This window comes from Anastrepha obliqua, chromosome 1 (genome assembly GCF_027943255.1).
Source record: "Anastrepha obliqua isolate idAnaObli1 chromosome 1, idAnaObli1_1.0, whole genome shotgun sequence".
NCBI classification, from domain to species: Eukaryota; Metazoa; Arthropoda; class Insecta; order Diptera; family Tephritidae; genus Anastrepha; species Anastrepha obliqua.
The window spans coordinates 98410873-98426444 of record NC_072892.1 but is presented as its reverse complement, the minus strand read 5'-3'; the positions used below and the strand labels follow the sequence as shown (position 1 = coordinate 98426444).

Here is a 15572-nt window from a genome sequence, read left to right as displayed (position 1 = left end):
AATCATGTTTGAACGGCTTTCACGAAATTCATCCTGGATCCAGGATCGGCGGCCACGTTGGCTACCAGCGTTTCACAGTGGCTAGTTGTGTAGTACCTCAATGCCAAAAGTTGAAGCAAGTAGATCAATGCATTCTTGTCTCGATAATCCAAGTCGAAAATCGTAAAAATCACCGCACGAAAATGTTCACCAGTTAATTCCATCTTTTGGGCGAGATGAATTTTTTAACTCACTGAAAAAAGAACAAATAAAGCTTTGAAAACGTTATATGTATGTATGTAAGCTTATGCTAAAATAAAAAATAGTTAAAAAAAACTAAAAAACACGCTTTTATTGCTAATCGAACTAAAAAGTAGAAATTAAATTTTAATGACAAAGAGACCTATAATGAAGTAATAGCAAATCGAACGATCAGTCATAGTCAACTACCTCAGAACAGAATTATAACAAAAATTAAGATACAAATATATTAGAATAATTTAAATTAGAGTTAAAAGCGTACTTTTTAGTTCGATTAGCAATAAAAGCGTGTTTTTAGTTTTTTTTTAAACTATTTTTTATTTTAGCTCATTTTTGTTGTGAGTTGTACTTTAATCGATAAAATTTTATAAATGAAATTATGGTCATGATAAATTCCTTCTTTACTTGCCAAAATTTTGTTCCGTAAAATAGTTTCAAAATTTATGTTTTGATTATTTTATTGTAATCAACAAAATTACATCTCATATGAAAATTATTTCATATTATATGAAAATTGAATAGAGTAAATTTGCGTATATGAGACTTGTAGTATCTACGCATGTGTAGACTATACAAAGTGAGAATGCAACTACTCTGAAAACGTTTTAGCCTTCTATTCGTACTGCAGTGCCGCGTGCCCGAGCAAGTTCGAATTCGAAAGAGTAAGTCGTAGACTCCCGAAATCAGTAAGAGTAACTCGGAGAGTGCAGGCATACGCAGACCGCGCGTTAGCTCTGTCTTTCTTGCTCTTCTACAGAAGATCTAAAAAAGAAAATATTAATCCTGGCAATCCTAATAAGGATAATGGAAAACTTTTATCAAATTATTGCATTGTCATCGGTCCATGATAGGTGTGCAAAATTCCAAGTCGATCAGATTTTTAGAAGCCAGTGAAAATTAAGCTCAAAGATTCCGTTACATTCATTCATACATACAACCCGAGCTAATAAAAGCGTGTTAAAAACACCAAACTTTTCGATAAAAATATTGAATTACAGTTCATCACAGATAGTGTTGCAAAGGCGCAAAATAAAAGGCGAAGTGAATAAGTCTCATTTGTTAACGCATATTTTGCGACAAATGCTCGATTTTTCTTATAAAAAAAAGTGGAATCATTTTCATTTTAAAGGCGTCATTTTTGACATCATTTTTTTCATATTTCTTCATTAAATTTCAAATAATCTGGCAAAACTGTAGTCAGCCTGATAACTTCTTGGTGAATACAATGTTTGATATAGGCCATACCTATTTCTAAAATCCCAATTTATGTTTAAAAAACTGGAAGCGACAGGTCTATAATTAAAAGCTTATTAAAAATTAAATGCAGGTCGAGCCTGCAAATATTGATGATCTCAAGAACTCGTCTCTATTTTACTGAAAAATAAAGGCTTCGATATATTGACAAATATTAAAAATCTCTTTAGAGAACCCAACTCAAAAACACGCGACATTGACTATGCTCTTATCATCTTTGAAGTATGCACCCGAATGCACATTTTCTATGTATACGCATGTTTTTCACAATAATTGCCATTCTTTTTCTTTTGGTAATACGGCGTAATATTTCGTTATGAACACAAAAATTCTATAAATACTAAAAATGTTGCAGAAATTTTACGTGGCACAATAATCATCCAATTTTGTTTTTGAATAACTTTCTTATTAAATAAAAAAAGAACGGTTTTGAGCGATGGATATCTTTAATTTGTCCCTTACGCGCTCTCTTTCTTGCCTCTTTGTATACTGGAGCTGTCTAGTTCGCAAGTGTCAAATATGATTGACGTACAAGCCATTTGCAAAAACTATAAATCTTCCGATATGATGTATAAGCTATATATTTTTTAAAAAAAATGGTGCACTTATAATTTTACACCCCATTGCAATTGAGAGAAAATCGTCGGGCTACGAATTAAGTGGGCTACTGAAACATCTCCAGTAGAGAAGAAACAAGCTCTGAAAGGCTTTAGAGTTTTTAAAGTCTTCAAACTTTGAAGACTACTTACCCCTCTTTTGTAATCCCATTTAAAGAAAAAAAACCTCTTACACGAGCTTGAAAAATGCTTAGAAGCAAATGTTGTAAAACTTATAAGACTAAAAAAAAGTATCTACTTTTTCAATTTTTATTTTACGTATGTATGTTTCGTTCATAGCATATCAAGCACTAAATAATATACATATATACACATATTTAGATAGTGTACCATTTATTACTTAATTATATATCATCTTTTAATCATTATGCTAAAATCATAGACAGCTTGCTCGAGCAAGAATATTTTTGTAATATTTACTTATGTATATTGAAAGCCTCTTTTCATAATTTCTATGTGCCTTTAATTAGACGGCCGCCGTAGCCGAATGGGTTGGTGCGTGACTACCATTCGGAATTCAGAGAGAACATTGGTTTTTATCTCGGTGAAAGGCCAAAATGAAGAAAAAGTTTTTTCTAATAGCGGCCGCCCCTCGGCAGGTAATGGCAAACCTCCGAGTTTATTTCAGCCATGAAGAAGCTCCTCATAAAAAATATCTGCCGTTCGGAGTCGGCTTGAAACTGTAGGTCCCTCCATTTGTGGAACAACATCAAGACGCACACCAAAAATAGGAGGAGTTGCTCGGCCAAACACCCAGAAATGGTGTAAGCGCCAATTATGTATATAAAGAGTTTTCCAATAACAGGTGTTATCTATCGTTATTGAGAGACGATTATCGATTTTTAATGACCGGAATGGGATGGTATTGATCTGGACAACGTTTATTTCCAAAAAGACGGAGCTACGTGCCGTACAAGCAATGAAACCATTGATCTTTTACGGGAAAGTTTCCGGACCGTGTTATTTCTCGAAGAGGTGATCACAATTGTCCACCGAGATCTTGTGATTTAACACCTTGTGACTTTTTTCTTTGAGGCCACGTGAAAGAGAAGGTCTACGCCAACAGCCCAGGATTAATTCAAGACCTCAAAGATGGAATTCGTGAGGCTATCGAGGACATAGGTCAGCCACTTTGCAATTCGGTTATGGAAAATTTCAAGAAAAGGATATTGTCCTGTAAGCGTAGTTGTGGTGGTCGTTTGCCTGATGTTATTTGCCACTATTAACAGTATACCTTTCTCTTAATAATGAACTAAACATTCGATCATTTATATTAAAAAATAGGAATTTTCTTTGAATATCAATCAAACACCTATTATTGGAAAACCCTTTATATATATGTGCCTTTAACTCCGTTGTTGTTAGGTAAAAAGTGGCATTGCGACTCCTCTTATTCCTACTGCTCTCGATATATCGATATATCTCGAATATCGGCAGCCAAGTGATATTTTTTCATTGGTGGAAGTTTTGAGTATGAAGACAATAATGTAGCTGTATAACAACTTGACCTCTTCCGAAAACGGTGCATTCCTTGATAAAATAATTTTTTTTTCTACGATGCTGTTCTTCAACGCTGCGGTTATGTTCTGAAATTCATTTCCTGCTGCTACGTGTATTAGCATTAAAACCAATGGAAGCGACTTTTCAAAAATATTCAGTGTAATTACATTTTTGGAAATTGATAAAACTTCTAAGCTTCTACTTTCTAAATTTCATATTATAATTGTTGCTTAATTTAGTATTATTTATTAAGTCTTTATTAGTATTAAACTTCTAGGCTTCTACTTTCTACATTTCATATTATAATTGTTGCAAATACTAAATTGTTTTTTTTTTTTGTTTTTGTATACGTGAAGTGTTTGTATATGTTTTACTAAAATATACTCGATCTTATTGTACTAATGTTTTTTTAAAATAACTAATTGCAAACGGAAAATGTTCCCATGCAGCCAATTCATATTAAATGCAACAAAAAGTGCTGACTTCGTGATCTCGATTTCGCTTAAATTTTGTATATGCGCTAATTTCATGCTCAAATTGGCAGAAATGGAATTACAAAATTTGAGATTACAAAAATCAGAAAGTAGTAAAATGTTTGAAAACAAATTCTTTCCGAACCCTTGATCAATCGATAGTAGAAGCTCATCCTTTGGCATCTAACTGCTATCGTTATTAGGGATGTCTGTTTTCTCAAAACCAGATTTCCTTAAACAATTTTTCACTGTCTGTGAACACAATGTGAGTGAAAACTACAAACTGCAGTTTTGAGACAACTTCTCGGTGCAAGTTGAATCCTGATTTAAAGCTTAATTTAGTTTAAGCGTCCAATCTTACAGAGTTAGCTTAAAAATTCGCCTTAGCTAAACTAACAGTGAAAAACTAGCTTAAGAAGCGCCTTTGGCCCAACCCAAAAGTCAAACATTTTATGAAATCATAATCTGCTGTCCGGCGAAAGATCGTTGCCTCGATTTCTTTATTAGTCCATTCCACTAATGGATGTTCAAATTACTAACTAATCTTTTAAGATTTCATATTTGCACAAATGCAAAATTTCTTCGCCTCTTTCAAATCGATGCAGTCGGCGGTGGTAGCATACGAATCCAGACGCGATATATCTCCCACATTTGTAGTGATTGTATTTGAAGTCTTATCATAAACAGCTGTTGCTTGAAATTTTGGCTTCTTCGGATTCGCTTCGAAGGTTATTCTGTATGTTGATTGATTCGATAATTCATACATTTTGATTTCTACCTTCTCCAGGCTCTTTAACTCCAGAAGACTACACTTACTACTGATATTTCTATCATCTAAATATTGATTAATTTCATCGATGACCAAAACAGTTACGTTGGTCGCAGTAGCGTCGGTGCTGGGTAAAACTTCGTATGGTATGCAAGTACACCAGTGTTCGGTGATACCAGCCTCAATGCAGGTTCGATTCTCTGGTATTTCATGAAGAATACTTAAACCCCTCACTGTGTCATTAAGGTAAGAGAATTCAATTTCTTGGTCGGTCTCTTCGAGTATGTGCTTCAGCGTTGCATAGATATCATAGGGTGAAGTTAAACGGTGTTGATTTATTTCCAAAGCTTTCACGAAATCTGGATATTCGTTTCTGTACCATGATGGTAATGATATAAACATCATCGGTAGTCGTTCTTCTAAGAATCCAGATTTTAATTTAAGCAATGAACCCCAGCGTATACCATGATCAGCAAAGAATATTACAATTGAACGTTCCAGTATGCCACCACTCTCCATTTTCGTGAGATATTCTAACATTTTTATATCCATTGTTGCTGTTGTAACAAAGGAGTTATGACTAAATGAATTTGCCCAGAATAGTCCGAAGAGCGGATCTTTAGGAAAGGCATTCGCAAATTGTAATGCGTAATCAAAAATGTATTCGCCTTGATGTTTACGGCCTATGCAATATGCTAAGCCTGCCATTTTCTTCACTTTCATTTGCTTTGGAATTGCCAACATCATGGGCCGTAAATAATAATCCGTTGGTGGTTGCTGGAACCCTTTTTTTATATAATTAAATGTGCTCATTGAGTATGTATCTTCTGCATATGCTGTTTTGTATCCAAACTGCTTAAAATTATTCCATATTAGATTACAAATAAGTTTATTTAGACCGCCTACAGATTTGGGTTTACATTTGTCTGTAGCTGTTGTTAAATTATATGATGTCATCAGAGCCATTACATTTGGAAATGTGTTATCACCAATCTACTTGTAATAAAAACAAATGAAATAAATAGCAGGAAATTATTGAAAGTGAGAAAGTACTATAGGTATATAAAAATAATATAAAAAAATGAAAAAAAAAATAATAATTTTTAACGCAAGAAGAAAATTTAATGTATGTAAGTTGGGTTTAAATGAAGAAGGCTTAATTAGAAGCACAATAGGCAGTTATTAATATTTTGAAAGTGGACTTTGGTATATTAGTGGGAAGAGCACCCACCACATACCCTTAAACAAAAACCAAAAATGTTAGTCTAATAAGGTTTAGCGCTGATTCTTTACTAAAAAAATACCGGGTTGAGTGATAGAAATTTTTATTTTGACCTTTACTTGACTATTGCACTTATAAATACTCAGGTGTTTAGTTCACAAGTGTCAAATATGACAGTTCGGTCGGATAAAAGCACATTCCAGTTTATGCTTATTGCAAGAAAACGCGAGCGTCGTTTTCCACCTGAACTGTGTGCAAAAGCAAGTCCAAGAGGGTAGACATTCTTAATATTCGATATAAAGTATATTATTCCAATCACAAACTTACTTTATTATATCCTTGCATTTCGAACCATCGATTATTTTGCAGATATTTAAATGTCTCCGGCATGGTACGGCGTAAGTTTATACGCGAAACGCTATCAATGCCCAATAGCAATACACTGGGCTTCCTCTTCTTCAAGTGGGATGATGTGGCGGGTACGTTATTAGAGTTGTTTGAATTAAATTCTGGTTGTTGTATGAACGAAAAGGCATCTTTTTGGACTATTTGCTCTTTATTGTTGTTCAAATAACATTCTGTTATTATATAGTCTATGTGTTGTGGTATCATGAAATCCTGGTGAAATATACTGCAAGGAAGGAGGCTAAAATTAGGAGAAATAATTAATGGTCAATTATCAAGTAGTAGATTTTTTTTAATATAACTAATTCTTCGTCTTAGGACCACATTCGGTCTCTCTGGGTAAGGGTTGCGATTACCACATCTGCATATTCCGCTTAATGCACTGATATTAAAATTGTGAGACCAGATCGAGCTAATATTAGTTTTGAAGATGTGAACAAGATTTACTTCGAAGATACTAGTGCTACATAAAAATTATACTCACACTAGAGTCGTAAAAAGAAATGAAAGACTGGAAGATGTGTCTGCGGCAAGCAGGTTTTAAAAATGTTTCAAAAAGTTCAATGGAAGATTTACAAAATATTGGTATGAAGTAATTCTTAGAAATGGTTGTTGATGCGCGACTACCATTCGGAAGTGCGTAGGAACTAATCTCCGTGCATGAAACACCAATGCTCCGCGAATACTTCTGCCATGAAAATGCTCCTCATAAAAAATATCTATTGTGTTTGCTCAAGAAATATTAAACTAACAAGATTGAACGGCCATCCACTTCAGTTATGCAGGAATTGTATGTACGAGTATGTATTAATAAGAATAATAAAATTAGATTCTGACTTTATTCAGTTCTGACTTCAAACCTCACAAAGCGGAGTCAGAAGATGTCTCCTCCGCCCTCAAGTAAGATGTACATATTTTGATTCTTTCAAGTTTCACTATTTTTATTCAAAATACGGCTCTTAACAATTATACGTGAAAAATTAAATAATTGAAATCCCCACCATGAACATGTCTGCAGGTAAAATTCGCCAAACAGTCGATTCATAAATGTCTAACTGTTGAGAGCGTCGAAATATCGAGTCGATGTTGAAAGTTGCTGAGCAATTCTTTGCGCTACAGCAGCAATATTCTCAACAGAACGTCCATTTTTTTGTCTCCTAGTCTTTTTACTATCCTTGACACACCAAGTTTCTTGACATTTTTTCAACAACCTTTGAATTATTTACACACATTTCAAAAAAATCATGAATTTTGATATATGTTGTTCTCAAAGACAAACCATTTTCATAATAATTTTCAAAGATGAAAAGAAAAAATGTAGTGTCTAGGAATTATTCACTACTGACATCTTGGTGTCACTTTTGAAAAACCCCGTATTTCAAGTCGCCCAAAGGACAAAGCATCCCGAAATATTATATATATATAGGGTGATCAATCATGAGGTGCTTTTTTCAATAGTTACAAAAAAACAAAAATGTAAATTATGTTCAAAACCTTTATTTATCATTTGAAAGGACATTATTTGACATTTACTTTTTGAATATGACTTCATTCAAATGTTGGCCGCAACTACGTTTAAGGTGGTCCTTTCTGAAGGTCCAATTTTCAATCACTCGTTCGAGCATTTCGTGAATAACACGCGTAATGTTGGCTTCCAGAGCTTCAATCGTAGCTGGTTTATCAGCCGTTGTTTTCTCTGGGTGTAAAGGTAGCTCTTGAACCTGTTCTGGTTGCTCTTCATCCCAAATACGGCAATTTTGCTTATTGACGTAACCATTGAGCCAGAAATGCGCCTCATCGCTGAACAAAATTTTGCTCGAAAACAGCGGATCTTCTTCCAACGCTGATTTTCATAATACAGTTGAACAATTTGTAGACGTTGTTGCGGTGTGAGTCTTTCCATGATGAAATGCCAAACGCTGTTCAACAAATCCACGATGACAGTTTGCCACAACTCGCGCGCGATCTGTAAAAAACACGCAAATGAAAAAAACTCCTCTTAATTGATCACCCTATATAATTGGCGCGTACACTTCTGTTAGGTGTTTGGCCGAGCTCCTCCTTCTATTTGTGGTGTGCGTCTTGATGTTGTTCCACAAATGGAGGAACCTACAGTTTCAAGCCGACTCCCAACGGCAGATATTTTTTTATGAGGAGCTTTTTCATGGCAGAAATACACTCGGAGGTTTGCCATTGCCTGCCGAGGGGCGACCGCTATTAGAAAAAACTTTTTCTTAATTTTTTGATCTTTCACCGAGATTCGAACCGACGTTCACTCTGTATGAGCAGCCAGATGGGCTTGTTAGTGTAGATATACCTGGCGCCATTGTACCTACATAGATGTCCGAAACATATTTTTTTATACAACACGTAATTAATAAAGTTAATTAGCAATACTTATTTATACTCACTTGTAAGCGTTGTCACTTCCTGCTCGAACAATTTGTCGATAACAACAACGAACATCTGTAACACTGGCATTTAGAACCTTTACCGCTCGTTCAATAGCCGGAAAATTCATGTGTAAAAAGTATTGCCGTGCATTTAGCTGATAGTTGGTCGTAATGAATGCCTCATCATTAGTGCAATTTGTGTATTTATATTCTTTTGGGTTAAATATTTTCAGGGTATCATTAGAGAACGGATCCACATATGGCACACGACATTGAGATGTATGTATAAAATATTTCGACGCTTCGACATCTTTTGCGATTTTTAAATGTGATTTGGTTTTTGTTGCTGTTGAGATATAAAGGTTTTTTGGGTCACTCTACTAAAACAATTGTAGTTTTGTACATACATATGCCTTGTAAGAACAATTGTTTAGATAGATTTTTAAAATATGCATTAGCAAATAAGTCTTAAATTATTAACATTTCGTCGAATGCCTCTTTGACGACCGCTGCTGCGCATCTACGAGTCATAAACTCCACTAAATGAGTACACTTCGTGACGAGACAACCTTCCACGTTTTTTTCATATACTTTCGAGTTTTTTGATTTTTGTCGAATTCCCCTTGGCTAGATCTTCTTTCACATCTGCCCAAAGATTTTCAATGGGATTGAGGTCAGATCTCAATCCGTTTGAAGCGAACCAATTCCTTGCCTACCTGCTGTTATGGTTTGGGCCGATTTCTTGTATGTACACCAATTTTAGAAGCATTTTCCACTCCTTATATGGTAGCATGATTGAATGCATTATCTCCAGACACGACTTGGCATCTGTGATTTCTTTTCAATATATTGGACCAGTACCCTAGTAGGACCACCTCCGTGGCTTACTGTCCTTGTGGTATGTTATCTGAGTCTTTTAGAACTAAATAATAAATTTTAGTTTAATCGGACCGTTAAAAGATTAGTTGTTATGATATTGTTTCTGATTTTAGACGAGTCCATGTTAAGATTTAGCTCATCTCTAATTGTTTGGTGGTAAAAGAGGGATTTCCCGCGCCAAAGCCTTACTCTTCTTAGCTCTGACCTCGGAAGAGCTTCTTTGCGATCTGTTGTTTCGCGTTTTGGCATCCATTTCTTCCCGTTAGCAATCATTTTCGTTGAAAAGCCAAGTGAATCCTGTATAAACTTTTAGAATTTCCCCTCCGATTGCAATTTCTTAATGTGTTTTCTTTTTTCACACGTAAAATGTGTATATAAGCCGACCGTATTTTTGAGAAAAAAAATCGTACCAGTGCTTTGCCATCAATTATTCTTATAAAAAAAGTTGCATGTGACTGAAAGTATTAAAAAAATCTCAATTCCGCTGCCAATGTAAATGCCATGATTACTTCATTTGCACAGATATTTTTAGGCACAGTCAAAGTAACGGAAATTTTTGAACGTAGCAACTAGATCATAAACGATCATGATTCAATTATAGAAGGTTAGATAAGTAAGCAGCTTTCTCGCTCCTTCTTGACGGCTCCCTTATTTGAAAACGGGTTGCTTCTTTATAAAAAAAGTACATGTTTCACAAAAAAACTTTTGAATTGTAGTAAAAACTAAACTTTTGGTGCAAATTATATGGTCGGCAACACTGTTTCCATTTTGACACGTTGCTTTATTCATATTCGTTGAAAACCGTTTATTTACCATAATTGGAAACATTCGAGTAAGTATTGTATTAAAAACAAATTATTTTGCAAATTAATAATGTTTTTCATTATTTAGATCGATCATGTCCTGATTCTGGTTATAGTTGGTAAGTTGAAGCTGTCTTTCTGCTAGAGGCAGCACTCGTTTGTGAATACTCATGCATGTATAGTAAATCTCGATCAGGCATTTGTACAAATTCTTATTAAATCTTTTCCTTTATATGTTGTTAGAACTGCAAATACAATCGCGGTCACCTTACATGTACCACAGTTAGTAAATTATGTTAGAATATTTGTAAATATATTGTATTGTAGTGCCTTTTAGAAACGAAGGCAAGAATGCGTGTGTTTCTACCATTGTCATATGTGGTTCTTCGGACAATTTCATGGATGACATTGAGCGTGCTGTGGCGATGGTGTAAATAACATCAAGTGTTTGGCACGTGACGGTTGTTATGTGCCTGGTGCTGGTGCCACTGAAATCGACTTGGCTTCCGAACTGGCTGTCTCCGCCGATACCATACCGGGTCTAGAATAGTACGCTGTACGTTGATCTACGATCACGTCCTTGCACTTTCCATCTACAAGGGACGTAAGTCGTAGTTATATATTTGAAGTTAACAATTTTTAAGACTTCTGGTTTACAGGTTTTTGGTTTCTGCGCAAGTTCAACGTCCCTACATCTGCTCGAATCAGTGCAGCGTTCTAACACCCATACGAGCCACTTTCCGCACTTTTTCTCATTGCATTTGATTAACGTAAATTTATGAATTATATTAGCAATACATTTATGAAATATTTGTTTTAGACCATATGAATACATTTTCCCAACACTTACTAATATTAGGGCCAAGTATATTAAGGTAAACAAACTTTAAACTATAAACTACTAAACTTGTAATAAAAAATATACTCGGAAATCTACATAAAAGCTTATTTTGTTTAATTTTGTTTACTAGCAGCATTTCCTTTTTAATGTAATGAAAATACTCCTTTAGAGACTCCATGTTTTTACTTTTTCTCGTTTCACATCTAACTAATATTTGTTTTACAACTACGAACTAACTTAAAACACATACTTAAGTAACAAAACATAGTTCTGCGTGCTCTTGTGTTATTAGATAAATATCGAAAATATTCTAAATAAATATTATATTTGCTTTAAAAGAAAACAATAATTTTTTTGTTGTTTTGTTTTAATGTAGTTTAAATAACCAATATACTTAGTTTTTCTCTAATTACAGGACTAATTAGCTACTTTACTATTTTTTTACTACCTTTAGGCAAGAAGGGGAAAACATTTTTTCCTCTTTCTCCATCCATCGTAAATGCAGCCCGAAAAATAAAGGAGTGTCAAAGCGCCCTTGTCATTACTTACTTAACCTTCTATAATTGAATCATGCGTAGCAACTAATATAAATAGATCATAAACGATTATATAAGTTCCGGGTGCTTCCAAAAAATGTATACACACTTTGAACTTCCATAGAAAATTTATTTAACGGTCTACAAAGTTAAATTTCAGGAAAATAGAAAGCTGAAAGTCCAATGTAAATGAAACATAAATAACAAATGTTAATACTGTTCAAATTGGTGACCTGCAGCATCAATACATTTTTGCTTACCTGGATCAAAATTTGGCGGGCCAGTGGATAGGACGCAGGGGGCCAATCGAGTTTCCAGTACGCTCTCCAGACCTTACACCACTGGATTTCTTCTTGTGGGGCACAGTAAAAGATGAGGTGTACAAACGTAAACCACGTAACCTAGACATTCTTTGGAATGAGACGTTTTGATACGATGTACAGAATCTGTGGTGACTCGTACTCAAAAGTGTATTGATGCTGCAGGTCACCAATTTGAACAGTATTAACATTCAGTATTTTAAGTTATGTGTATAAGTACGAGTATATTGGTTCTTTTACTCGTGTTAAGTGGCCTGATTGGTTTCAACTGCATTTTTGCACGCTTAATGATTAGATGGCTTATGATGTGTCCAATGTGACCAAACCGTAGGTAGATTAAGTGCTAAATGTTGAATTATTCCGTTTATCCAAATTAAATGGTAACCTTAGCAAATCACCTTCGATACCACAACGGGCTGGTTGGAATATCTCTCGTCCGGTAAATCAAACTCTTCACTAAAAAACCATGCTTAGCCCCGTGTGGTATAGTCATAACAGAAATTATATATAATGCACACCATTTTAAGTTTGGAAGTATTATTTAAATGCTAACCTAAATGCTGAAACTATTCATGAACAAACGAAACGTGAATGAAAAAGTTATATAAAGGGTTTTCCAATAACAGGTGTTACAGGTGAATGGATTGCCCTATCGAGAGATGATTAACGGTGTTTTATGGCCGGAATTGGATGGTATTGATCTGGACAACGTTTATTTTCAACAAAACGGAGCTACGTGCCACACAAGAATAGAAACCATTGATCTTTTAAGGGAAAAGTTTCCGGACCGTGTTATTTCTTGAAAAGGTGATCACAATTGTCCACCGAGATCTTGTGATTTAACACCTTGTGACTTTTTTCTTTGAGGCCACGTGAAAGAAAAGGTCTACGCCAATAGCCCAGGGTCAATTAAAGACCTCAAAGATGGAATTCGTGAGGCTGTCGACCCTGATGCTATTTTCCAATATTAACAGCATACCTTCCTATTTTTAATTAAATAAACATCCGATCACTTATTTTAAAAATAGCAATTTTCTTTGAATATCAAAATAACACCTCTTATTAGATAACCCTATAGTAAACTGATAGCTTATTATTTCATTATTAATTATCGGCCTACATTTTTTTGGGGTTACGGTTATATATAATATATTTGGGGTGTAAGTGATGAGTAGACATCGGATTCTTATGCAAGTGCAAATTTTGTTTAACATCACATGAAGTTCGCACCTAGGTAGAAACTCATCATAATAAAATATTCAATTTGCATAAAAATCCGATCTCTCGTGATGAGTTATCGTATAGAATTTGTGGTAATTTCGGTGCAAAAAAAAATATTGAAACTGAGTTGGGATGTTATTCCTTCTTGGCACAGAATGATTTTTTTATAACATTTCAATCCTCTAACGACCTTAGAATTGTTTTTTGAGTGGCTTCTTAAAGTGAGGGTCAAAATCACTCTTTTAGGTAGGAGCTAATGGGTTAAAATGGGTTGCGAAAACAATTTTCGTGAAGTTTTACTATGTGTGAAATGTTAACCATTTTTTCCACTTTTTTGAAATTAAGTTCACTTTTGCGAATTCCTAGAAGGATTTTTTACTTGGGAAAATTTTCAAAAAAATGTATTTACAAACTCCGCGCTAGTTTTGGTTGTTGCACAATATGGGCTTGTTCGAGGCACGTAATAAAAGCGGCAATACTGCTGCACTGATGACAATTTGCGACACTGTTGCAATTGCTCAACTGATACTTTTCTGATTTTCGGCAAACAAAAAAATTTTTGATGCCGATTTTTTTGTATTCGGGCGCAACATTTGCCGAATTTTTGACACTTGGAACGTGACGCTTTTCATGATGTTGCCAGAATCTTACATTGGACGTGATACTTTCACAAATCATGCAACACTGCGGTTGTGATTGAAGCTCGAACAAGCCCTATAATGGGATAAATTCCCATTTTTTATAATACTTTTTAAGCAGAATAAGTAAAACTTTTATTTGCATAAGTAAATTCGTGAAAATATAAGCAAGTTCTTATATTTGTTCTGGTTAGAATTATGTCCTTATATGCCCACATATGATGTATGAGAATGTATGTATGTATAAACAAAATATAAAGCAAATCTTACTGCCAATTAAATATTCTTTCGCTTCGGTTTGTTCACCACTGTAGTTTAATATTTTTGTAAAATTATAAGATGGTTGTTTATAAAGCAGAATAGAAAAAAACAAACAAAAAAATAAAAAATGAACAAAATGCATATGTTTAGGATTAGTTTGTTCTTTAATATCAGCACTTGAATTCTTGATTAACACATATTTGACTCTTGACATTTTATAATTTTAAATTGTGAATACACTATGCGTTTCGTTTAGTCAATGCACGGATTAAGCGTTTGTCCCGAGTTAACTTATCCTACTGACTTCGAAATCTCACAAAACTTACCTTAATAAGAACGACTATACTTTTAAACGTATACGTGCGTATGTATTTATGTATGTATGTATATAAGTATGATTAATGTGAAATGTATAAGCATAGAATATCAAATATAAACATATGTACATAAATATATACGTATATATCTAACATATCCAATAGTTTTACACATTTTGATATTGGAAATATAAGGCCCTGCAGAGAAACCCGTCCAATAGTCCGAATACCTGGAGTGCGCTCTCTCTTTGCTGCCCTAGAAACTAGTAAGTTAGAGGGCGATATCCTAGGAAGTGTCAATTCAAACCTCATCTCTTCATTTCAGCTCCAAACAGCACCTTACTGCTTGTGCTTTTATTTTATATAGACGAAGTGGCTTATGGAGAAACATGCAATGTTTCAAGTTGAGCTTGTGCCGTAGTTAAAGAGTGTCATAATTAAAAAATAAAATTCGAGTTGAGTAGATGAAATGGCTACTTGTTCTATTTTAGGCTATGTAAAAATGCATGCCAATATCTATTAACAATAGCCGTGTTTTTGTTTAAGTGCATATGTATCTGACCTTATAGAAAATAAAAAAACGTACATCGACAATTATCTGTTATCCGTAAAAACATTTGGCATCACTGCTCAGTAAATATAAAATCCATATTTGTTGAAGTAAATAATTCTTCTTGTTCTTGATTGACGCGGTAACCGGTTAGAGCTTTTGGGCGAGTTTAACAAAACGCGCCAATCGTTTCTTTCTCGTGCTAACCGGTGTTATTTGGACACACCAAGAGAAGCCAAGTCCTCCTGCAACTGATCTTTCTATTGCAAAGGAGGCTTTTATCTTCCTCTCCTACGACCATTGAATATTTTCAGAGCTGGAGTGTTTCTATCC

At 34.5% G+C, this 15572-nt stretch overlaps 1 protein-coding gene across 1 annotated transcript; it reads right to left on the bottom strand.

Annotated features, from left to right (window-relative positions):
- Positions 1 to 4563: 4563 nt before the first annotated feature.
- LOC129236148 (uncharacterized) lies at positions 4564 to 14586 on the bottom strand. Its single transcript, XM_054870379.1, has 4 exons — positions 14382 to 14586; positions 8892 to 9219; positions 6403 to 6721; positions 4564 to 5846 (listed from the first exon to the last, which is right to left on the bottom strand). The coding sequence occupies exons 1-4, from the start codon at positions 14584 to 14586 to the stop codon at positions 4632 to 4634; spliced, it is 2067 nt and encodes a 688-aa protein (XP_054726354.1). The 3' UTR covers positions 4564 to 4631.
- Positions 14587 to 15572: the final 986 nt, after the last annotated feature.